General features: G+C 44.6%; 1 protein-coding gene across 1 annotated transcript in view; it reads right to left on the reverse strand.

Moving 5' to 3' along the window:
- The window catches only part of ARHGAP35 (Rho GTPase activating protein 35), a 114,741-nt gene that overhangs the window by 7,485 nt on the left and 81,111 nt on the right, over positions 1–26,145 (reverse strand). The window contains exons 4-5 of the mRNA XM_036885536.2: positions 2,192–2,269; positions 425–556 (exon numbers count right to left, since the gene is read on the reverse strand). Of these exons, the coding sequence (XP_036741431.1) occupies positions 425–556; positions 2,192–2,269 (210 nt within the window). The remainder of the gene's footprint in view (positions 1–424; positions 557–2,191; positions 2,270–26,145) is intronic.

Here is a 26,145-nt window from a genome sequence, read left to right on the forward strand (position 1 = left end):
CTTGAGACCTTGCTTCTCGTTTCAAAATAGTACAGACAATAATATAGGAAACTAAGAGTTGGGGAAGGTTATGCTGGCCATGCTTACACTGTGAACAAGCTAAGGAGTAGGGATTCAACCCAGGTCTGACACCAAAACCAGGTTCTTAACTCATGGAGTTTTGGGGGAACCTGCAACCATCTTCATATAACCCTCCAGGAAGCATGACACAGGGGCCTAAATTACAAGTCCCTTTGGTGTTATCTTGTTAGTTCTTTTTCCTTACATCCTTCGGCTCTCTGCTCCAAAACCAAGAGTGTCCACTCGCCGAGGGCAGGACCTGTTCTGCTGCTGCTGTGTCCCCTTCCCTCAGCCCGCCCAACACAGGGGCAGCCTGGGGTGCTGCCAGGGGCCCAAGAGCCAGGCGGGGCTGGCCAGTACTCACTGTGCGCCTCCACCAGATCAATCTGCATGTTGTATGGGACCAGGGGGTCTGGCAGTTCTGAGAAAAAGCTCTTCATGGCTCCAGCCACAGTGTTCACTGTGAAGTCCTTCTCTGCCAAGTCTAGGTTGTGGTCTGAAAGGAGTTGGGGGAGTGAAGTCAGACCAAAATAAGCTGGGCAGAAGCAAAAGGAAAACTCAGTGCTTGGGGGAAGTCAAAGAAACCTCGTGGGCCTGGGGATGCTGTGGAGGGCTCGCCTGGAGCCTGAGCAGGACTCAGGAGTCATGGATTAGATAGGCGGTGGCACCCCTGGGTGCTGCTAGCAAAGTTCTGAGGTCTGAAGACAGAACTGACACCCAACTCCTCTTCCTAAGGTCACCTTCTGAGTAAAGGAGCCGCACACCCTCATTCCGGGCCACCCACCTTACCTTCCCCCTCCTTTGTTTGGCTCAGATGCACCCCGGCCTTCCCCTCACACCGATCCCCTCTGAGAAAACAGGAGGAGGCTTTCTGAAAATGCAGCTCGCTTTCCATGGGCGGTTGCAAAAACGTTGCTAACAATCTTGACTGTTGCCTCCAGTCAAGTGTCCCTCCCTTATGCTGGCAGGGGGCAAATGAACTCATTTTTCTGCTTTTGGGCCTCTCTAATTTTTCTTTACATACTTTATTGCATTCCTGATTTGTAAGACATCACCTACTAACAGACATTAGCTGTTTGCATTCTGGGGATATAAACTGTGATCCAGACTCTTGCGCACACACAGCGCATACCCAAGTGTGGGCTACACCGACATTTTGACTTCATGCTTCCTATCCTGCAGGATTAAAAAAGATAACAGGCATTGCATTCTCTCATGTGAAACCTCTTCCCACTGCCAGCTACCAGAGACTGACGGTGGTGCTGGAGTGCCACAGACCTCTGGATGTGTGGGCAGGCATCTGCTCCTAGCTGCACACTGGGTGGCTGCTCTGACCTGGCCTCCTCAGCCCAGCCACATGCAGAGTTGGGCCCCACTGTGGTCCTCAGCTTACCTTCCTCTCTGGCCAGTGACACCTGAGAATTTTTATTGCTTTGGCTCACTGGCTTCTGGCACCAGTGGTGTGACTTCTCACCCCACAGTGTGCTCAGTTTTAAGAGCTACAGGTTGGCTGCTGGGTATGGTGACATAGATTTGGTCATTTCAGCTCTAGGCCTCAGAGCTGACCTAGCTTAGGAGATGCGAGTCCCTGCCTAGGGCCAGTCTAACTCATATGAGTTCAGCTTTGGGAGTCTGGGTACCGAGGCTCAGCTAATCACAAAATGTTCCCTCACTCTGGTTCTCCTGTGCAGGGCCTTTTGAGGAGGACGGTCATGTTGAGGGTACTCCATAAGGTACTCATGGTCAAGGCCCATGACTGTAGTCTCAACCCAACTTTTAAATCCTATGCCCAAAATTATTCCTGTGGGGCCCAGTCCAAAGCAAGCCAGGCCCTTCAGTGTTGAATGAGGCCCATGCCAGGGCGACCAGGAACAGTGTTTGTAGATGGAGCGGTGTGGGACCACTATTCTCCTCTCTTCTGTGGCAGTGGGAGCATGGAGGCAAGGCTAACCACGGCCAAATGCTCTTTTTCTGTCACCAAGCCAGTACCTCTTGGCTTTGGGGCTGTGTGTGGCAGGATCACCCCAAGGGCCAAACTGCAGCTCCCTCAGGGGGCTCCACAGCAGCTCAGCTGTTGCGTCTGCCTTGACTGGCTCCAGCCTCCAGTGCTCTGCTGGGCTGTGGGTCTTACCTTGGTCAAACTGTCTCTGCAGACTCTCCATCTCTGACTTGTTACCGCTGACCCGGTAGATGCCTTCAGTGCTCAATCCTGAGGTGAAACAAGCAGATGTCTTAGGAGCAGGAAGTGGAGAGCAGAGAACGGGGACTGGACTCCAGGAAAGAAGGGAGAGTGCGGAGGCACCCACCACGAGGCAGGAATAGGGCTAAGTGCGTGTGACTTTCCCCGATGCTTAAACCCACTTTCCCCCAGTTTTGTCACTTAAAAATTTAAAAGTATGTGTTTACTGTAAAAATTGTAACAACATAGAAGTACATCAACCAAAGATAACTTCTGTCTACACTTTGATGTACACTCTTGGATTTAATTTTTTTAACAAAAATGGAGATAATACTACATTTTAACCCACCCTTTTTTAATGCTTTTTTTTGATAGCTATTAAGTTTAACAGATTCTTGGCAGTGTTATTTCTTACTTTCTTAATTTCCTATGCATGTTCTTATTCATTTTCCTATAGAAATGGTTTTTCTCATTTTGTACTTCAAAGAGATCATTGAATATTAGGGAACCAATTGCATTAATGCTATATATGTTTACTTTTTTGTTACCTGTCTTCTAATTTTGTGTATTGAATTTGTTGAAGTAAATAATTTAGAAATTTTAGGTTTTCAAGACCAGTTTCTTTATGATGTCTTTCTTTGGTTTCTGTGCTTAGAACAGATTTACCTATTCCTAGATAAGAAATTCTGTTTCATCCTTCTTGTTTTATAATTTTTTTTAATATTTAACTTTTGATTCCTCTGGAACTTATTGGTATAGTGTTAGGTAAGAAAAAAAACAATACTAGAGAAATAAATTGTACAAAGAAAACAAAAAGGCTCACAAACACATGGAGGCTTCACAACATGCTCCTAAATAATCAATGGCTCAATGACCAAATTAAAACAGAGATCAAGCAATATACGGAGACAAATGAAAACAACAGTACAACACCCCAACTTCTGTGGGATGCAGCGAAGGCAGTTCTAAGAGGAAAGTATATAGCAATCCAGGCCTATTTAAAGAAGGAAGAACAATCCCAAATGAGTAGTCTAAATTCACAATTATTGAAACTGGAAAAAGAAGAACAAATGAAGCCCAAAGTCTGCAGAAGGAGGGATATAATAAAGATCAAAGAAGAAATAAATAAAACTGAGAAGAATAAAACAATAGAAAAAATTAATGAAACCAAGAGCTGGTTCTTTGAGAAACAGATAAATCCCTAGCCAGACTTATTAAAAAAAAAAGAGAATCTACACACATAAACAGAATCAGAAATGAGAAAGGAAAAATCACAACAGACACCACAGAAATACAAAGAATCATTAGAGAATTTTATGAAAATCTGTATGCGAACAAACTGGATAACCTAGAAGAAATGGACAACTTTCTAGAAAAACACACCCTTCCAAGACCGGCCCAGGAAGAAACAGAAAATCTAAACAGACCAATTACCAGCAATGAAATTGAATTAGTCATAAAAAAACTACCCAAGAACAAAACTACTGGTCCAGATGGATTCACTGCTGCATTTTAGCTGACATTTAGAGAAGATGTAATACCCATTCTCCTTCAAGTTTTCCAAAAAATAGAAGAGGAGGGAATACTTCCAAACTCATTCTATGAAACCAGCATCACTCTAATATGAAAACCGGGCAAAGACACCACAAAAAAAGAAAACTACAGACCAATATCCCTGATGAACATAGATGCAAAAATACTCAACAAAATATTAGCAAAACGAACTCAAAAATACATCAAGAGGATCATACACTATGATCAAGCGGGATTCATCTCAGGGATGCAAGGATGGTACAACATTTGAAAATCCATCAATATCATCCACCACAACAAAAAGAAGGACAAAAACCACACAATCATTTCCACAGATGCTGCAAAAGCATTTGACAAAATTCAACACCCATTCATGATAAAAACTTTCAACGAAATGGGTGTAGAGGGCAAGTACCTCATAAAGGCCATATATGACAAACCCAAAGCCAACATCATACATAACAGCGAGAAGCTGAAAGCTTTTCCTCTAAGATTGGGAACAAAACAAGGATAAGGATGCCCACTCTCCCCGCTTTTATTTAACATAGTACTGGAGGTCTTCGCCACAGCAATCAGACAACAGAAAGATATAAAAGGCATCCAGATTGGTAAGGAAGAAGTCAAACTGTCACTGTTTGCAGATGACATGATATTGTACATAAAAAACCCTAAAGAATCCACTCCGAAACTATTAGAACTAATATCTGAATTCAGCGAAGTTGTAGGATACAAAATTAATAGAAAGAAATCTGTTGCTTTCCTATACACTAATGATGAACTAGCAGAAAGAGAAATCAGGAAAAAATTCCATTCACAATTGCATCAAAAAGAATAAGAATAAAATACCTAGGAATAAACCTAACCAAGGAAGTGAAAGACCTATACCCTGAAAACTACAAGAAACTCTTAAGAGAAATTAAAGAGGACACTAATAAATGGAAATTCATCCCATGCTCTTGGCTAGGAAGACTTAAATTTTCAAAATGGCCATCCTGCCTAAAGCAATCTACAGATTCAATGCAATCTCTATCAAAATACCGACAGCATTCTTCAACAAACTGGAACAAATAGTTCTAAAATTCATATGGAACTACAAAAGACCCTGAAATAGCCAAAGCAATCCTGAGAAGGAAGAAAAAAGCAGGAGGGATCTTGCTTCCCAACTTCAAGCTCTATTACAAAGCCACAGTAATCAAGACAATTTGGTACTGGCACAAGAACAGACTCATAGACCAGTGGAACAGAGTCCAGATATTAACCCAAGCATATGTGGTCAATTAATATACAATAAAGGAGCCATGGATATACAATGGGGAAATGACAGCCTCTTCAACAGCTGGTGCTGGCAAAACTGGAGAGCTACATGAAAGAGAATGAAACTGGATTACTGTCTAATTCCACACACAAAAGTAAACTAGAAATGGATCAAAGACCTGAATGTAAGTCATGAAACCATAAAACCCTTAGAAGAAAACATAGGCAAAACTCTCTTGAATATAAGCATGAACGTCTTCATAAACATATTTCCACAGGCAAGGGAAACAAAAGCAAAAATGAACAAGTGTGACTATATTAAACTAAAAAGCTTCTGTACAGCAAAGGACACCATCAGCAGAACAAAAAGGCATCCTACAGTATGAGATAATATATTCGTAAATGACATATCCGACAAGGGGTTAACATCCAAAATATATGAAGAACTCATACACCTCAACACCCAAAAAGCAAATAACCCAATTAAAAAGTGGGCAGAGAAACAGACACTTCTCCAAAGAAGAAATTCAGATGGCCAACAGGCACATGAAAAGATGCTCTACATTGCTAATTATCAGGGAAATGCAAATAAAAACCACAATGAGGTATCACCTCACACCAGTTAGGATGGCTAACATAAAAAAGACTAGGAACAACAAATGCTGGTGAGGATGCAGAGAAAGGGGAACCCTCCTACACTGCTGGTGGGAATGTAATTAGTTCAACCATTGTGGAAAGCAGTATGGAGGTTACTCAAAAAACTCAAAATAGAAATACCATTTGACCCAGGAATTCCACTCTTAGGAATTTACCCTAAGAATGTAGGAGCCCAGTTTGAAAAAGACAGATGCACCCCTATGTTTATCACAGCACTATTTACAGTAGCCAAGTAATGGAAGCAACCTAAGTGTCCATCAGTAGATGAATGGATAAAGAAGATGTGGTACATATACACAATGGAATATTATTCAGCCATAAGAAGAAAACAAATCCTACCAGTTGCAACAACACGGATGGAGTTAGAGGGTATTATGCTCAGTGAAATAAGCCAGGCAAAGAAAGACAAGTATCAAATGATTTCACTCATCTGTGGAGTATAAGAATAAAGAAAAAACTGAAGGAACAAAACAGCAGCAGAATCACAGAACCCAAGAATGGACTAACAGTTACCAAAGGGAAAGGGACTGGGGAGGATGGTTGGGAAGGGAGGGATAAGGGGAAATAGGGGCATTATGATTAGCACACATTATGTGGGCGGGGGGGTGCACAGGGAGGGCAGTATAGCACAGAGAAGACAAGTAGTGATTCTATAGCATCTTACTACACTGATGGACAGTGACTGTAATGGGGTATGTGGCGGGGACTTGATAATGGGAGGAATCTAGTAACCACGAGGTTGCTCATGTAACTGTATATTAATGATGCCAAAAAAAACACACACAACTAGAGTTCAATGAAATAATATAGAAGAATATAGTCATTAAGTGACACTGAGTCCCTTCCACCCTTCACTCCCCACCCATTAACACAGGGAAGCATGGTTCAGCTTGGAGAGGATTCCAGACACTGTCTACTGTCTCCACTCTCCCTCTCGTCCACTGCTGTACCCCTAAGATCACAGGTATAAAGAACAGTGAAGTCACTGTGAAAACCAAGATGGGATTCATGGCTAGCCCAGCATGTCCCTTCTGCAGAGTGGTTTCGAGCAACTCTGGATAGCTGAAGAGGCACTAAGGAAGCCCCCTGGGGCCATCATACAACACCAGAAGGCAGCACTGGCAGCAGCGAGGACAAGGCCCTGAAGCCAATTGCAGGCTCCAGAGAGTCAAGTGTCTCAACCCCAGTTGTCACTGTAATTGCTGCCTCTGGAGAGAGAAAAGCAGCTGACCTGTTTCTGGGGCCCCACATTGGTGGCAGGTGAACTCTTGAAGAACAATGAAGCAAAAAGTCATCAATTCCCTGGCTTAAAAGAAGCTGTTAACTGCACAAAGGCCTTTCACCCCAGAGAAAGGGGGTTAATGGGCCAGCCCCAAGGACACCCTACGATGCGAAACCAAGCTATGAAGGAGCTGCCATCACTGCAGGCGGCACAAGAAGTGGGGACAGTTTCCAAGCCTGAGGTCTCTAATGCACCCTGGTTCGGTGGTGACTTTCCCACTGACTTCCCTTTTGGAGTTAACACTTCCTGAGGGGTCACTATGCTGTGCACTGAGCTAGGTGCTTTCTCACATCCAACCACCACTCACTCACTATTAAATGAATGATGCCATCAAATCCTCAACCCCTAGAACCTGCAGGCCCATAGTAGTTCCCTAATGGTGGGAGCCACTGGATGGAGAGAGAATACAAGTAAGAAAAGTGAGGCTCAGAAAGGTGAAGTCCTTGACCCAAATCACACAGCTGATAAGAGGCAGAGGGGGTTAAGTCTGGGGCCTTGGCCATTCTGCCTCCACAATGTTCCAGGAGATACTTGCCATTCATTCACCAGACTGGGGTCTAGACCAGTCTTCCTCCTCAGAAGAAACACCACAAAAAGCTCAGCATTTTGGGTAGCTTTTGAGATGGCATCTATTGTTGTTAGCCCCCAAAGGCCAAAAGTCAGCGATGGACCCTGTTCACCATCCACAATTAGTAATTTTACAACGATCTCTTTTCTCAGTGGCTTTTCTCAACTACTCTCAGACATATTTCATCTTTCTACCTATTTCACATCTCACATAACTCGTTACATGTGTACACATGAAATCATCCACATTTTGGCAAACTCTGGGTATGCATCTGTAGGCTCAAGCCTTTGGCCCCTAGGCTGAAAAAAAATAACTATTTTCTATGTACTCTTCCCTTTACCTGAATTATTACCCCCGTCCAGTACAAAGAAAACAATGGTACAAATGGCAGGAGCTTAAAAAGTTCTCAGCGACGCAGCAAAGCCCGCAGTTCCTGGGTCCCACGTGGAGGGCACTTTGAGCTGCAGGAGATCCTGACAGCCTCAGGCCACTCATCATCTTCTGGCAACACTGACCTTCAGCTCAGACAGAGGAGTCCTCTGTATTGTCTCCTAATGACCACCTGCCCTGGCATCACAAGACAGAAAACAAAGTGCAAATTAGCTGTCTGGAAATTATCAGAGGTGTGGGCCCGCTGAAACATCACTAGATGGATGATCACCAAAATGGAAGCATTTGAAAGTGCAAGGCCAGCTCCACAGCACCAATTAATCATCAACTTAGTATTTCCTGTAATCTGGACACATGTTTACTTTACAAAATCCTATTTTAAAACAGCAATTCTGCCACTGCCCTACACAACACCATGGCATAATTTAGGAAAGGTATTATTTGCTTGGCTAGTACAATTTTTCACAACTACTAATTAGACATCAATTAAATACAAACAAAAACCTTAGAGCAAACTGCAAACACCAGAAAGGCTGCTAGTGAAATAGAGGGCCAGCAACACAGGTGAGAACCAGGATGCCTGCTAGAGCATGGGCAGCTTGCCAAGTGAGCCCAAGGCCACAGCAGGGAAAGGGCTGGGGTGACAGAGCAGCCTACACACAGACACAGACACACACACACACGCTGGATCCTGAGCGGTATGCACCCTGGGAGGCCCACAGAAACACTGCAGCGGTGACTGGCTCTGCCTACTAGCAGAAAGCTAAGTCCTTACAAATAGTACCCCTACAATGTCTACTTCATGCCCACAAGTCCATCTGAGAAAACTTTAACCTTAAACTCGGAGACATCTCCACATACCAGAAATCTCCAAAGACCCACAACAAAAGCAGAGTCTTGGCTATAGGTCATTTTCTTTCTTTCCTTCTTTTTCTCTCTCTCTCTTTTTTAAAAAGCCCTATTGGTTTCAAATATCTTCCATGTTCAAATTAATCTTTGAGAATAGAACAAGAGAAAGTTCAGAACGGCCAAGGTCACTCTCTTCAAATATCTGAACTGCTATGTAGATCAGTGTTGTTCCAATGACTAGAGAACAGAGCTATGACTAAGTATGGAAATTACAGGAAGGCAAATATTCTCTCAATATATAGAACAGCTCTCAATAGCTATAGCTGTCAATCATTGGAATGGGCCAGAGCTTTTGAACTATCACCTCACCAGACAGCCACCTGTCTGGGATGCTGTTTAAAAAAGACTAATATGCAGTCTAGTAGGACAGCTAATAACAGTAACAATAAACCATTTATTGACTGCTTACTATGTGTGAGGCACATAACACTAAGTGCTTACCATGAATTTTTACATTAGTTTTCACAATGGTGCCTTCCAATAGGTTATCACTAATCCCATTTTACAGATTTGAATGCAGATGCCAGGAGAGAAAGTTAACACACCCAAGGTCAGAGAGCTAGTGCTTTGCGATCTGAACCCCCATCTGGTTCTAGAGCTTGCATTCTTTTACTACTAGGTTCTAAATCACTAGTTCTCAAAACTGAACATACATCAGAATCACTGGAGGGCTTGTGATAATACAGGTTCCAGGGCTCCACTAGCTGATTATATTAGTTTGGAGTTGGGCCCAAGAACCTGCATTTCCAACACATTCCAAAGCGATGCTGCTGGTCTAGGAGCCACACTTTTTCAAGAACTGCCACTTTAGAATATGATGCAGGCCTCTAAGGTCTGAGTCCTGAATTCCATGATTCAGTAAAATTGGGGGACAGAATGGAAAATGGATACCAGATACTTTAAGAACAAAGCAGTTACAGAAAGCATTAGAATTGCTGCTTTTTGCATGTAAGTATGCCCTTATGAATTACTTAAACTTCTAACCATGGCCATGTCTGACTTTCATAAAAACGTTAAAAAACAGTAAACAGAAAAGCGAAGAGAAGTGGCCTTACTCTTTCTTTTCAATAAATCTGTATTGAGCACACACAGGCAGGTAAGTTCCTTTACACAGCCTTTCAGACATGGTCTTCCTTAAAACTATTCTGGTGACATAAGAAGGCTAGATGGCCCAGCAATGCCAGCTAGGAGGCGTTTCCCAGGGCTAAGAACTGGCACATTTCACCCAACTCCCACTCAGAGCCTAGTGCTGACCCCAGCCCCTGAGGACACCTGGCGCACTAGAGGCACTAGGAAGATGAATGGTGGCCCCTAGGAGCTTGAAAACTGAGGGAGAGAATCGCTTCCTCATTCTGCTATTATTCTGTTTTTCTGAAATGTCCAAGCAAGTTTTTATTCCTGGATGCTAAGCACCACTTCACAGCACCAGTGTTTCTGGCCAGAAGTTTTTCCTCAGTCAGCCCAGGGCAGGCTGCACCACTGCCCATTCACACCAGCACTCAGTTCCTCCTAACTTTCCTTTCTAGCAATGAATCAATACTGCTTCCAAGACAAACTCTGACTTGTTTATTTTTACTTTCTATATTTAGATATAAAAACTCAGCACTTTAATCCAAAATATATAAAGAGCTCATGCACCTCAACAAACAAAAAGCAAATAACCCAATTAAAAAGTGGGCAGAGGAGCTGAACAGACAGTTCTCCAAAGAAGAAATTCAGATGGCCAACAGACACATGAAAAGATGCTCCACATCGCTAGTCATCAGAGAAATGCAAATTAAAACCACAATGAGATATCACCTCACACCAGTAAGGATCGCCACCATCCAAAAGACTAACAACAAATGTTGGCGAGGTTGTGGAGAAAGGTGAACCCTCCTACACTGCTGGAGGGAATGTAAATTAGTTCAACCATTGTGGAAAGCAGTATGGAGGTTCCTCAAAAAGCTCAAAATAGAAATACCATTTGACCCAGGAATTCCACTTCTAGGAATTTACCCTAAGAATACAGTGGCCCAGTTTGAAAAAGACAGATGCACCCCTATGTTTATCGCAGCACTATTTACAATAGCCAAGAAATGGAAGCAATCTAAGTGTCCATCAGTAGATGGATGGATAAAGAAGAGGTGGTACATATGCAAAATGGAATATTATTCAGCCTTAAGAAGAAAACAAATCCTACCATTTGCAACAACATGGATGGAGCTAGAGGGTATTATGTTCAGTGAAATAAGCCAGGCAGAGAAAGACAAGTACCAAATGATTTCACTCATATGTGGAGTATAAGAACAAAGAAAAAACTGAAGGAACACAGAACCCAAGAATGGACTAACAGTTACCAAAGGGAAAGGGACTGGGGAGGAAGGGTGGGATGGGAGGGATAAGGGGGGGTGGGAAGAAAGGGGGCATTACAATTAGCATGTATAATGTGGGGGGAGGCACAGGGAGGGCTGTGCAACATGGAGAAGACAAGTAGTGACTCTACAGCATCTTACTACTCTGATGGACAGTGACTGTAATGGGGTTTGTGGGGGGGACTTGGTGAAGGGGGGAGCCTAGTAAACATAATGTTCCTCGTGTAATTGTAGATGAATGATACAAAAAAAAAAAGTTTTATCATAAAAATAAAGCAGCTCACTAAAAACAAAACCACTCAGCACTTTAGTCCTTTAAAAAACATTTAATTGGTGCTGCCAGGAATCTACAATGCCTGACACCAGACAGGTCTTAACAACTTTTGTCAATTTTTCTGGAGGCTGAAATGCAGCTAATTAACCAGTCTCCTCTTCCATGCATTGAAAAGGTAAGTCTCAGGCAGGCTAGCTTTCAAGGCCGTAGAGTGCTTGGGAACTCAGGGAGAGCAGGAAACTCCGTCAAGAATAAAATTCCAATTGTCTTGAAGAAGACTGATCTCTGGAGAAGAGCAAGAAGTCCTCTTTTTGGGTCAAATGCCAACAGTTAATATGTATAGTCTGTCTCCTTTTGAGGGTCACAAGCAGCAGCCCTACCTCCATAGAAGAGCAAAGGCTAGGGGCCTGGGGGCAGTCTGGGGAAAAGTAGAGGCTGCTTGCTAGCTGCAAGACATGGGTGGGGGCCTCCATCCCCTTCTCTGTACGAGAGCAGTTCCTACCTCACACACACCCTGTTGGTGCACATTTAAGATCTCAGCACAAGGCTAAAGGACCAGCTGTTACCCAATGATTTAAGTGGAAAGCAAGCTGACAGGTGGAGGAGCACCCGAGTTTTGCTCAGGGAGACATGGGTTCAAATCTAGGCCCTAGCTTCTGCTCATCTGACTGCACAGAGGATTAACACCCACCTTTGGAGCTTGCTGTGAGGAATACATGAGATAACCTAGGCTTAGATAACCTAAGCCCATAGCATAATGCCTACCTTGTTTTTCTTTGCTCTACAAGCTTAACTCAACAGCAGTGCCTGCCTGTAGGCATGGTCTGTTCTGAGGCCTTAGCCAAAACAAGCCAGTGTGCAGAAAAATATTTAAAAACATGCATGGGCTCTGACACCAAAGTGACCTCAATTCTGATTCTGTTCTGTCTTAGAGACAGATGGCCGGGAGACTGAGGACAAATCACTCTACCTCTCAGAGCCTGGGATTCCTCATCAGAAACAGGACTGTTTATTAATGCCTCTTAATAAATTGTGAACACTGAGATTACAAATATGAATGAAGTAATACAAACGGTTGACACACTGAAATAACAATGACAGTCATAAAATAATGATAATTGTTAACTTTTGCTGAGGGCTTACTATGTGCCAGGCACTTTTCTAAGCTCTTCACTAGAATTACCACAGTTAATCCACCCAATAATTTCTTGCAGTAAATATTATCTTTGTTCTCATTTTACAGACAGCAACTGGAGGCTCAGAGAGGCTAAGTCATTTTCCAGGGCCACAGAGCTGGGTAAGTGGTGGGAGCAAGATCTGAACTGGCTCACTTAAGTCTTTGTCTCAGATGACTGTGCATTTAAGCACTACACTACCTCCAATGTTAATTCCCTGCTCCCTTTTCCCTTAAATATTATATGTAGGATACACCCTATAAATGCCAGCTCCACTATGGGTTATAAGGCTTTTCCATTTGCCCTTGTTTAGTCACATACATTCCTCTCTTCATTCACACCCCACTCACTGTCCTCATCTGCCAACTGGAGGATGACGAGGTAGTGCCCAAGAAAAAAATGCTGCCTCCTCTCCATACAGAAAGTAGCCAATGGAAAGTGTCCTTGCTTTATTCTTGGGTGAAGTTCCACTATTGATAACATTGAAGAGTCCCCACCAGATCTCCCTGGTGCCTTCCTGTTTTGGATGTGCTTGGAATGATTTTCTGGCTCTTCTATTACTTGAACACTAGGGTCACTCTGGCCCTGCCAGTGCCCCTTTGTTAGCTGTCTTCCCTTGGTAATTTCCTCGTCAATCAAGATTTGTTTCTGGCAATGCCAGACCTTCCTTTCTCCTTATGACAGAATGCCACTAACACTCTATTATGACTGCCTGACCGGGTGTTAGCCCCACAGCTAGGCCCTGTGGCTTTATACATTTCCAATGCTATTGTACATACACAGAGCCATGTCATAAATCTCAAGGCTGAAGAGAAAGGGAGAGAAGAGATCTGGAGGGGAAAGATGAAAATATCACACCAGGTCTGGGGCATCATATGGCTCTAGCATCTGGCTGATCCTTTATAAGCTACCCATGCATTTACCATCATTAACTGTGAAAGGGGGCTTTTGGACTCTGCTCTGAACCAAACAAGGGGCTCTGTCTTTGTCTTGATTATAAAAGAAAATGCGTACCCTAGATGTGTTTAAGAAACTGCACAAAGTGAACTTCATGCCAGCCTAGAGTTGATGCTGCCTATTCTGGGCAGCCCAGGATGGAGGGGAGAGAAGAGCAGGACCCATAATTGAGGTGAGCAGACTGCACTCGGTGAAGAAGCAACGGATGTTCAAAGCCAGGAGCAGCTGGGAGACCCTCCTGCCAAGCATGTGAGCATCCTTCAGGCTCTGAGTGTGACTTTGCCAGCACACCCCTACAAGCCAGTGTCCCAGAGGCAATGGCAGTGTGACAATGAGACGAGCTGGTGCCACCCCAGTAAGGGGTCTCACTGGCTGAACAAAGATCTGCCCACAAAGAAACAGCCCCACCCAGCACACAGGTACCGGGCATCACCACTACTTCCATCCCCATGCACATAATGCCCACTTCCCTTCCACAGCAGGCTCCCAAGGAGAAAAGTCCCCTCAGGTCACGGGCAGATTCCAGGCATGCATTAATGAGGGCAGAGGTTAACTTCTTTCAGGTTCCTGATTCCCAGTGAACCTTGAAAAGAACAAAGATGTCACCAACCACAGCCCAGTGGCCTTCCTTTCCTGACTTCTCTTCTCTTTCCTCACTAAGAAAGAGAACTTTTCCAAGGATAATCTGCCAGGAAACCTGGTTGTGGTCCCCACCAGCCTACAATCCTTCCTCTTTGCACCTAGGATAAAATTCAAACTTCTTCACACGTGGCCTGTATCACCGCCCCACTTCACTCCAATCCCGTTGGCCTTTCAGGGACTCAAAGCACTGACCCCTTCCTGCCCCAAGGCCTTCTTTACAGGTTGTTGTTTCTTTACCTCTGTCTTGTGGCTGGCTCAACATGGCTTCCTCAGAGAGGGCTCCCCTGACCCCTAGATGTAAACTAAGTCTGCTATGGTCACAGCAACTGCTGACATTTATGCTGTGCTTACACATGGGCCAGGCACAGTGACAAGCATCTGACATACATCATCTCAGCAAACCAACACAACTGTGTAAGCTCTGCGCTACCATTACTGTTATTCCTGGAAGACCCTTCAGGAATAGTAGTGTTCCTTTCCTGTTTGACAAGGGAAGAAACTGAGCTACTCAGAAAAAAATGGTGGGGCTAGTATGCTGACTCCAGAGCCTGTGTCCACCACCGCACTCCACATACTCCCTATCTATTAGCATCGGGCAAAATCTGAAAGTTACCATACAGCTGTGTGATTATGTACTGACTTCTGTCCCTTGGCCCATGAGAGAACGCAGTGATTTCCCATGACTGTTCTATGTCCCTAGCTTTGGCACAGCAATTTGCACCTGGAAAAGGCGTTCTTAACTCTCTGCAGAAAGGAGGGATAATAAACAGTGAATGCCTGAAAATTAAAGTGCAGTTGCTCTGGCTGAAGAGAGGGAAGACATGGACCGAAGTAGCTTGCTCTCACCCAGGCCAGCGCCCCCAGGCATATGGGAAGGGCCCCACAGAGTATGGGAAGGAGCACCAAAGGCCTGGCCAGCACAGAGAAGGCATCTCATAACCCAGTGTGCCCTGCTCCTACCTTCCTGTACTGACTGTTGAGGGTCTGCCTTCCCTGCCTTCCGCTCCTCCTGTGTGTAGGTCACAGGGACTCAGTGAATTAATTTCTCACCAGGGTCAGTCATTTGCTGTCCTTTTTGAGGTCTCCTGTTCTAGGCTGCCCAGTTTTATAGGGCAGGGCCAGATATCGGCTTCCACAAAAGGGCTGCACCCCTTCCTAGATGGAGAGAGACACACACACACAGACAGACAGACACACACACACACACACACACACACATGAGAGAGAGAGAGAGAGAGAGAGAGAGAGAGAGGGAGTGGAAGGGCAGGGCCAAAGGAGCTCCCCCAGGTGACAATTCAATGGTGCAGGCAGGCCAAGGGCCCAGGCCACCCTGCTGTACTGCCTGTCGGGGCACTCCTCCCGTCTAAGCTCGCTAAGGGCGGAGCAGCCAGTTTAAGCTCACCACTGTGTGGCGAGTGAGCAACTTAACAGCCAGGCCAGGCAGGCCTGTTGGAACTGTCTCGGGGATCTGGGCTTCCACCCAGACTATTTCTATCTTGGATGGAAGGGCAGCATTACTCTGTGAAACAAGCTTTACTTCTCGCTGGCTGCTGGGCTCTCCAAGCAGCTTGCCAGGGCACGCTGTTCCGATCAGGGCATTGGGTCCTGAGGAAATCTGCTAGCAATGCCGAGTCACAAGCTACATGAACTCTGCTTATCTGGAAGAGGCCAAAGTGGAGCTGACTACCTGCTTTTATGGCCAAGGGGCATTTCTGGAATGCAAGTGACTCGTGTTTAACTTACAAGCAAGTAGAAAACCGGAAGGTAGTGAGAAATGGGTACATGGGAGGTGTCAAAAAAAAGTGGAGAAAGCTTTGTTTTAAAACTATTTGGATCGTGGGAAAGCAACTCACTAACAAACCTAGAATAAAAGGGGGAGGGAGAGATTAAGTAACACAGAACCTCCCTCACAGAATATGAAACCACATACCTCCCATTTTAGTACTTTATCATCAATTCAAAGCAGTATAAATATAGCAATTACTCACATAAAGCCTGCTGGAGAATTCAAGCTGTAACTGCACCTATTAAACTGTTACAGTGATAGATGGGAGTATCTATACTGAAATTAGCTGCCTTCTCTGAGAGACAGAATTAGACAGAGAGCTAGGCTGACTGTAGAGAAGTAACTGATTGGATTTAACAGCTCTTGTCCCACCAAATCTCTTCTACCATAGCTCTAGAAAGGAGCTGTGATGAATGTGGATGAAGTATGGAGGCTTTTTAGAGCTGCTGCTTCCCAAGTGGGAAGAACTTGGCAAAGTTCTGAATCAGTTCAGTGTGGTGCTACAAAGCTCACAGCTTCACCAGCCTGAAGCACAGGAGAAAGGGCTGGAATGTGGGCTCTTTTCCATTCTGACAGGCTGTGAGTGGCCTCTACCCAAAGGACTCTGGGATTTGTTTCCTCTCTTACAAAAAGGGATTAGTGCTACTTGGAGATTAATACCGTCTTCCAAATCACAGGAGATTAGCTAATAAAGGGTACAACGTGCACTGGGGAGAAAAGGCGACACTTGAGTACAGGCCTCTTCCGCATTCACAACTGGCATGCTGGCCCGGGCCTGGCTCTTCCTGTTGGTCCTTCCCAGCCTCAAGATCAAGAGGACAGTGGCCTCCTCAGAGGGGCAGAGGAAGCCACCAGCAAGGCCTTAAATTTAGGAAACCTGTGAGGAGGCAGGGGCAGTGTGGTATAACAGGAAGATATATATGTGGCCCTTGTATCCAGTTCCTGGCACAGAGCTCCTAAAATCCTTGGGATTTCCAGAGGGATAGGGGCATCTTGTTATTCATACCAAGCCCCATACCTGAGTTTATAATAATGAGGTGATTCTTGGGGAGCCCTCATAGCTTCAGGATAGGGGCTGGTGACCAGAAAGACCAAGCCTTAAAAAGGGGTTAGACCTTTCAGCCCCACTCCCCAAACTGCCAGGGAGGGGAGAGGGGCTCAATCACCAACATGCCTACAAACGGAACCTTTATAAAACCCTAAACAACAGGGTTTGGAGAGCTTCCAGGACGGTGAACACATTGAGGGCTGGTAGAGTGGTGTGCCCAGAGAGGGCATGGAAGCTCTGTGCCTTTTTCCCCATACCTTGCCCCAAGCTCTTCCATTTGGCTGTTCTGGAGTTGTATCCTTTTTAATAAACTGTAATAAGTAGTATAGCATTTTCCTGGGTTCTAGAACAAGTGACTCTTTCTTGCAAATTACTGAACCTGGGGAAAGGTTGTGGGAACCCCTGATTTTGTGGCCAAGTCAGACAGAAGTGTACAGGTGATCTGGGGACCCAATACTTGCAATTGGTGTCTGATGTAAAGACAGTCTTGAAGGATTGAGCCTGTAAAGCTGTAAAGACAGACGCTGAATCTGAGCAGTTAGCATCAGAATTGTATTGTTAACACCTAGCTGGTGCCAGAGCGCTGGAAAAGATGCCACATATTTGGTGTCAGGAAAAAAAATCCCCTCTCATGCAGTTAGACAGAAGGTAGGCTATTCGGTGTAGGGAAGCAGAGTCCCATATCAGCTGGCCTGATTCCACTCTCCATGAGTGGGCAGCGAACCACCTGAAAGGTCTTTGGGCTTCAAATCACCCCAGTGAAGGAAGGCAATATGGCCATGAGGGTGAGGGCTCTGGGTTAGAATTAGAGCTCTTACCTTTATATTTCTGAAGCCCGTTTTCCATATCAGAACATTGGAAATTATACCTACCTCAAGAGGACTGCTATGAGGATGAAATGAGGCTCATGGAAACACAGCACTGGGCCTGGTAATGTGAGCTGCAGACTGGTACTTGGTACCTATTACTTCCCTTCATATGCGTAACTACCCTGTAAGGAAGCTATTTCCATTTTTGTTTTACAGTCAAAGAAACTGAGACTTAGAGAAGTTAAGGAACTTGCTCAGGGTCACACCTGCCACACTGCTCACAGCTGCTGCTTTGGCACCTGTGTGAGAGGCCCTGTGCTGCATGTGAGGGCTAAATAAAGAGCATTTCATTTCCCAATCAGGTTAAGCGATCTGGGAGTCTACCAACAGCTGGAGGAAATCAGCCCAAGTAATAGCTTGGCCCTTTGTCCTGCTGTCTCACATTAGGGCAAAACTGTGGTTTGCTCTCAGTTATAAAGCTGAAAGTATATGCACATTCCTCATTCCAAACACTTGGCAGCCATTTTTCATGTTCTAGTCTGGTGGGGTTTGTGGAGGGCAGCTCCGGGTAAGACTGGGCTGGTGCTCTCTGAGGAACCGAGTACCACCTGACACAGTGCTCCCTTCACAGCACACCTGAGAACCCAAGGGAGACAGACATATGCTGTGCCATCTCTGTCGGGAGGCAAAAAGCCAAGGGAGTTAGTATACTCTGGAACCCTGCCATGGTTGTCTATTTTCAATCTATAGTATGGAGGTCAGATACCAGAAATAAAGCCAGAGGCTGACATTACACATTAGAACAGTCTTATCAGCTGCTATTACTGCTATTGGTCATCAGTTACAGGATCAGTGACTCTCCATTTCGGAAGGGATTCGATGAGAGGGAATGGGCACACAGTAAGGGTGGAGGTGCACTCCAACCAACGAGGCCACCAGGATGCATGGAATCCCTGGGAAGCTATGAGGTCTCCTGCCTTGGAGAGCTGGGAAGAGAAAACCATTTGCTCCTGGCTCAGTCACTTCAATCCTCCTCCTCCTCCTCCTCTAAGTCCCAACAACTCTACCTGCCAGCCCTCAGTGACGTCTCTTGTGCACTGCATCTATGTGGTTTAGGGCCAAATCGTCTCATCTTTCTTGGATCAGAAACTCCTCGAGGACAAGGGCGTGCTGTCACTGTGCTGCTTGGGACCAGGCTCAGGTAGGTTTCCATGAACACTTGGCTGCACATAGTCTCTCAGCTTTTTGGGAGGAGGAGACTCCCCTTCACTTTGGTAACCTAATGTAGGCTGGAGATTCCGGTCCATCCATGTGTGCACGCACACACAATCTCTGCACTGACTTTCAGGGGCTTACAGATCTTGAACAGCCCATCTACAGACCCCCGGTTAAACACCCCTAAGTAAAAAATACACCTGCTTACACGGTTCTTTAAGTCATAGATTAGAGGAGTATGAGAATCTGCGTTTCCTCACATTACCTGCTCTAACTGCACTATGTTCCTCAAACAAGTGTTTAGTCAAACTCCAAAAGTGGCCCTTGTGGCAGCAGCACCCTGTAGCCTTCAAATGTGAAACAGAACGTGCATGAGCCTGGCCAAGAGAGGCTCTCTAAGGGCTCAATCCTCAACGAGTCCTCTTGTAGCCAGTGATGTGCTCTGACATAACTAACTCATGCCCAGGAAGAATAAATCACTTGCTCCTTTAGTACCTGCCTGAGTGCTTACAAGGGGTCAGGTGCTATGCTGGTGAAGGCAAAGAGGCACTCCCCACCCGGAGTCCTCACAGGGCGACACTACCACAGGTGACGGAGAAGCAAAGTACCAGACACATAAGAGTGGCAGCACTACTACAGGGCCGCACACCAGCAGTAGGGGACCTACTGTCCTTCTGGGAGTGACACCTTACTTTGCCCTGGGCAGATGGGAGGGTGGGTATTGAGGGAAGGATTCCTGAAAATGGAGAGGACAGATAGAAACAAAGGTGGTGATAAGCTCAGAAGCAGAATCCAACCCCGGGAAGCTTGTAGTAGAGAGCTCTAACCAGGTGTCCTTCCGAGGACTGGGAGAGAGCATTATTGCTTCTTTGAGGCTAGTGACACCCATGGACAACAACCATTTGCTTAGTGGTTATTCAGGAAGGGACGCTTTTTGGATACTTGAAGGAAGAAAGTGTTCTCTAATGGTTTGCCTGTTGCTGCTCAAATTAGCCCGGATGTAAATGTTCACTTAGTCACTGAGACTCAGGCTGTCTCCACCCAGCCCCTGCTTGCTCCTGAGGACTGAACAGTGCCTCGAGCAGTCCTGGGAGGCAGGACAGAGAAATCACCAGCAAGGAGGAACTCTGTCAGAGTAGGGCTCTTTTCTAGGGGTCCGCCTCTGAATTAATATAGGCTGCTGTGGACTGAAAAGTACCAAACCTTGAGTAAAACATCTACCCATTTACCCTCCATTTGTTGTTATCATCAAACTGCTTTGAGATATAATTCACACATCATACAATTCCGCCACTGAAACCATACAGTCCAAGGCTTTAGTAAACGTACTGAGTCATATGACCATCACCACAATCCATTTAAGAACACTTTCATCAACCCAAAAAGAAACTCCACAGCCACTAGTTAGCCACTCCAAATTCCTCCCTCTTGAAGCCCAAAGCTTTGTCTTTATAGATTTGCCTGTTCTGGACATTTTGTATCAAGGGGAATCCTAAAAAATGTGGTCTTTTATAACTGTTTCTTGCACTTCACATACTGTTTTCAAGGTCATCCATTTTGTGGTGTGTGGAGGTATGCCATTGCTTTTTATGGTTGAGTAATATTTCATCGTATGGAGAGACCACATTTTGTCCATTCATTAAGTGGACAGTTGGGTTGTGAGAACTCTGCTTATAATGAATAATGCTGCCTTTCCATACTATTTTCAATGATAAATTCTCAAGTGACTCACAGACATTCCCTCAGACTTGGGAAAGCAGCATCTGCATCTTTGTGGCAGCCCCACCTTGCGGACACCTAGTCTCCCAGTAGCCTGGCAGTCTGATTCACTCATTTCCTTCCCTCCTGTTGTGCTGACTTGCAGCTCCTTTCCTTCCACGCCCGCCTATTTAAATACCCTACCTCAAAATTTCACACACATCTCTGGCCTGTTAACAATACATCCTTTACCCACACACTAAGAATCCAGAAAAATCTGTTCCCACTCAGATGGTGCAACCTTGCTCAAGATCTTAGTATTATATGCATCTTTTTACTTCTCCTTTTCTGTGTATACAATTCCATGTCAACTGAATGGAATTTTTGAGGGATGAAATCTTTATGTCATTCAGCCATTCATAATAATTTGTTAGGGTCTTGTGTCCTCGGTTTGGAGGATACAATGACGAAGACTCAGACCCTTCCCTCAAGGAACTTAGGATCTATTGAGTAAGGAAGACAATCGGAGTCCAGTGAAGTAAGTGTTCGCAGAGGGCTGCACAGAGCACTACAGAACACAGGGTGGGGGCCCTGGCTAGAGAGTAGGTTGAGAAGGACTCCAGGAGAGGACTCTTGAAATGGAACAGCAAGTAAAGGTGCTGTGGGTGAGAAATATCATGAAAGCTTAAGGAAGTGTATGCAGTTGTAATTACATGGCTAAGTTTATCGTTGTGGGTGGAGGAGACGGCCAGAGGTAAGGCTAGCTGATGGGCCTGAGCCAGATCCTGCTGGCGACAGCATTAAACTTAATACTGGAGGTGATGGAGAGCCACTGAAGAAATTTAGACAGGGGAAGGTGATGCGACCTCATTTATTTTAGAAAGATATCTGCAGCAATGTGGATAAGGGGCTCACTGAAAGACTGCCTGAAAGAAGCAGAAATACCAATTACCAAGAGGCAGTAACTGTAAACTAGGAAGAGAGTGAGAGACTGAATGTAGTGGCAGGGGCCAAATTCAAGACCCATTAGGTGGTAAACACAAGGACTAGATAATGAAGCTGACTGATGTGGGAAGGTAACAAGGGAGAAGGCACCAAGAACTCTGTGCTGACAGGTCAGCAAATTCTCTAGGATGAAACCTTCAAACCCTGCCTTCCCACTGATGGTAGCAAGGGTTGACAGGCTTTCTCAGGAGCAACAAAATCCTTTCTCCAAATGAAATCTTAAGCTGAATCTAAGGGGTGAAGGACCCTGGTGGCCTGCCTTTCCAGTTCCCATGCAGAAGCACTTCCTTAGAATTCTGGGGATCTGAGAGGGGCTGAAAACCCTGGCCAAGACCAAACACTGGAGCCTGACACTCAAAGGATTCTAGAGTGACAGAGCTACATGGTCAGCGGTGCCACTTACCTCCACACCTGCCTCACAGCAGTCCACCTGCCCAAAGCAGAAGAGTCTTTCTCATCCTCTCTGTTACAGAATCCAACATCTCTCTCAGGCGAAGCCCCTACCCAGACATGTGTACCAAGGCAACTAAAGGGGTTTCCTTCCTTCCCCAGTTCCACCTAAGGCCTCAGCCTCCTGGGCACCAGGTAAGCTCAATGCCATGAACTGTTAACTGTTACTTCCTCTTCCATGTAGCCATCTCCCCCATGGGACCTGGACTTAGGCTTCCGCAGCATCTCCCCAGCACTGACCAGGCCCAGGAACATCGACAGACTGACGAACTCATGTACTACACTCACCCACCCCATCAGCCCGATGAAGTAAGGACAAACAACTGCAATGACTAAACGTGGGAAAAACAGAAGAGAAAAAAAACATAAGGTGGTATCACGATCTTGGATTGCATAGATTACAAAGATGGTCAAATGCATTTTAAACATAAACCAAATAAAAATCTCAATGGAATGGTTAAGATATACTAAACAAAGTTATTCACAAAATCACACAGGTATTTTGCAGAAAAAAACAGCAAAACTATCTTTAAAAGATACAATAGAAAACGTCACATAATGGCAGGTTGCTGGGTGTATTAACAGAGCTGGGCACTGGGGCTGGAGAAAGATGAGTTTTCTGTCTGTTCCCTTTATGGACCGAGTCTTCGCTATAATCTGCACTGGACTGAGGGCCCTTCCAGGGCAAGATGGACCATCTTATTCATCTGCATCTCCACCACCTAAAGGAACCACACGTAACAGGTCCTTCATTCCTCTTTCAGGCTAGTAAGAACTAAACATTGTGAAGCTATGGAATATTCTGGTAAAGAGCAATTAGAGGCACGGGAAGTCATTTCTACCAGCTATAAGAACTTATTACAAAGTAAGAATTTAGGAAACATGATTTTGGTGTAAAAGCAGGAAAATGAAATATGTAAGACAAAATTCCCAGGAAAGACTAAACTTTTAGGATTTAATAGTTGGTAGATTGTCAAAAATTATAGGGGAAGGCTATCAAAAGGTGCTATTATAATAATGGAATAAAGATACAAAGGGGGAAATAAATCCCTTTTAGATCTGTGCTTTATATTGAGACAGGCTACCAAAGACTTACAGGGACTGTCCATTTCTGCAAGTTTTTGAGACTTTTAGCCTCACCCCAGGACCACATCAGCTTGTACCTATTCTTTCTTCTCAAAGAATTCACATACTGACCTTCAAAACTCAGGTAAAATCCCCCACCAAGCTCCAGCAAGCGCAGCACATCACCCTCTCTGCTGAACTGAAACTGCCCTGCTTTTAAGCAAATACTACCCCAAATCCAGAGGGTTAGCTGAGTCACTTGGAACTTGCAAATTATTTTATCACAGAGTTTTTCAATGGAGGTTGACCTTTTGTATAAAGGAAGACAAAGAAGGATGCCACCTGCCCAAGTTCACAAAATAAATTAGAAATTGAATCTTCAATTTGCAATAATCTTATCTCTAAAGATACGGCATGACATATAGTGGCATTTGGACAATAGAGTATCACAGCAGTAAATCATTATTGAAAGCCTACTGCCTGGGTGACACTATACTAAATCCCATGTATGGTGGGATACAAAAATCAACAGCCCTGTCATGTCCTCTCAGGAGGTGATAACTTAGGGAGACGAGATAAAAATGTGAAAAGTGAAATCATACTTACAGGTAATAAGAGATAAGCCACAAGGCAGAACATGGTAACTGCTACACAGAGGACACAGACGTAACCAGCATACAGTCCAGGGGAGGGAGGACAGGGACATTCAAGTAAGGGTGGTCAGTGGGAAAGTAGGATTTCACCTGGGTCTTGCTAACAGATGGATCTGCTGAGGCAGAAGGCAAGAGGAAACAAAAGGGAAGAAGGTGGGGAGGTGGGCGAGGGGCTTGGAGAAAGGTCTAGCATGGCAATTCTCTAGAGAGACAGTGCCCACTTTTAGAAGGTCCTGTCTTGTTCAAAGTAAGGACTTACTAACCAGCTGTCTCTTCAATATCGTATCTGGAATGCGCCCCTTCCCCCAGCACTGTATTGGCCCATGCCATTTTAAAACAGATCGTAGCTTTCTTTACCATTTCCTCCACGTGACAGGAATGCCAGTCTGGATTTTACACACTTACCTGAAGTCCACACAAATCTCTTGGAATTGTCAGGCTGTAAGAAGACAGCTCTTGTAATTTAGCCATTATTTCTAACTCATGACCAAACACAGTATCCCACACAGATGGGCTATTTCCAATCAAAGGCAACAATGTTTGACCATGGAAAATGCTCAAACATCCAACCTTGCTTCGACTCTCAGAAAGATTCTAGATAGACTCTCCACAGTAAAATAAAGAAACCTGGATGCTGAAAAATCTTTCTTCTTGGAGTCATATACCATGCAATAAATTTCTTGGAATCTACCAGTCCATCACCGTCCCAAAGCAGGCCAGGAAGGATAACAGAAATCGATTTCCTTTTTACTCTGAACAAATAATTTTACCGTACCATTATCTCAAACAGGGACTGGCTTGTAAATGATTAACAAGCAGAAGTGACAAGGACAGATTAGGATTCAGTGACAAGAGGCCTGGAGTGAAAACAATCCTGAGTGAGAGGCAAGCTGGAATAAGGGAGAAGTGGACTCTTCCCCATCAGTAAACCTTCCTGAGCCTGCTATGGACTGCATGTGAGGCCCTGGACTGGGATTTCCCCCAAACACAGTGGGGTGAACTTTAAACCAGAAGCTCCATTTGACACATCAGCTGGCTTTCAGACACACCATTATTCTTCGAGGGCCTCAAGGTGAGAGACACTGTCACACGCTCACAGCCTTTCTGAGTGCCAACAGCATCACCAGTCCAATCTTGGCAAACAGGCGGGGCTCTGGCTTCAGGCATAAGGCTCTCAGGAGACTCAGCTGCACATGGCAGGACAGGGAGGAAAACTTTTGGGGGTTTATCTGTAAAACCAAAGAGTTGGACTAAATGCTTAAAAAATCCACAAGCCTTTCATGGAAGTAGAACACACATTTATGAAAGTTTATGAAGAAGTAGGTAGTGGTGACTTTTCACACACTGGACACACCCATGTAAACAGCATCCAGCTCAGGACTCAGAACACTCCCAGCATCCCCTTCCCCACCAAGGATAACCACTATCCTGATTTCTAACAGCAGTTTTCCTTGCTTTTATGCTTTACATAAATAGAATCATGCAGTATGTGTTCTTTTGTTTCTGGCTTCTTTTGTTCATTATTTGTGAGATTCACCCATAGCGTTGAGAGTTGAACTAGATGACTTTTAAGGAATCTCCCAATTTGAAAATATTATCACTTAAAAACCACTATGCTACCTTTATACACTGACAGTGGGAGTGGTACACACGACAGCATTTTGGCAATACCCATCAATATGAAATGGACATCCACTTCAGCCCATTCTGAGGTATTTATTCTACAGATATATTTGCACACATGTGTATATACATCTGCCTATAGACAGATAGTCATCATGGTATTATAAATAAATAAAAGAATAAGAGATTTGAAACAGTGTCCTTTAACAGGAGGCTGATAACCAGATCAAGAAATAGTATGCAGTGAAGAAGAGGCAGGGAAGCCAAAAGCCCATAATGTATTTTTAGGTGGGGAAAAAATCAAGTCATAGAGAAGTATGCTTATTGTTGCCGTTTTTGTGTAAAAACGAGCAGCACATACTATATATTACGTGTATATTATGCACAGAAAACAAATCTCTTCAAGGGAGCAATTCAAACTCTGAACAGCAGAAAACTCTGAGGAATGAGAAAGCAGCTTTATTTTTTTACTTCAAACAATCCTACACAGTTTAATTTTGTAAAAAAGTAATGTATAAGTATTGTTAAATTCCTTTCCATACAATACGGCAATTATATA

Source organism: Manis pentadactyla, chromosome 15 (genome assembly GCF_030020395.1).
Source record: "Manis pentadactyla isolate mManPen7 chromosome 15, mManPen7.hap1, whole genome shotgun sequence".
In the NCBI taxonomy this organism is placed as follows: domain Eukaryota; kingdom Metazoa; phylum Chordata; class Mammalia; order Pholidota; family Manidae; genus Manis; species Manis pentadactyla.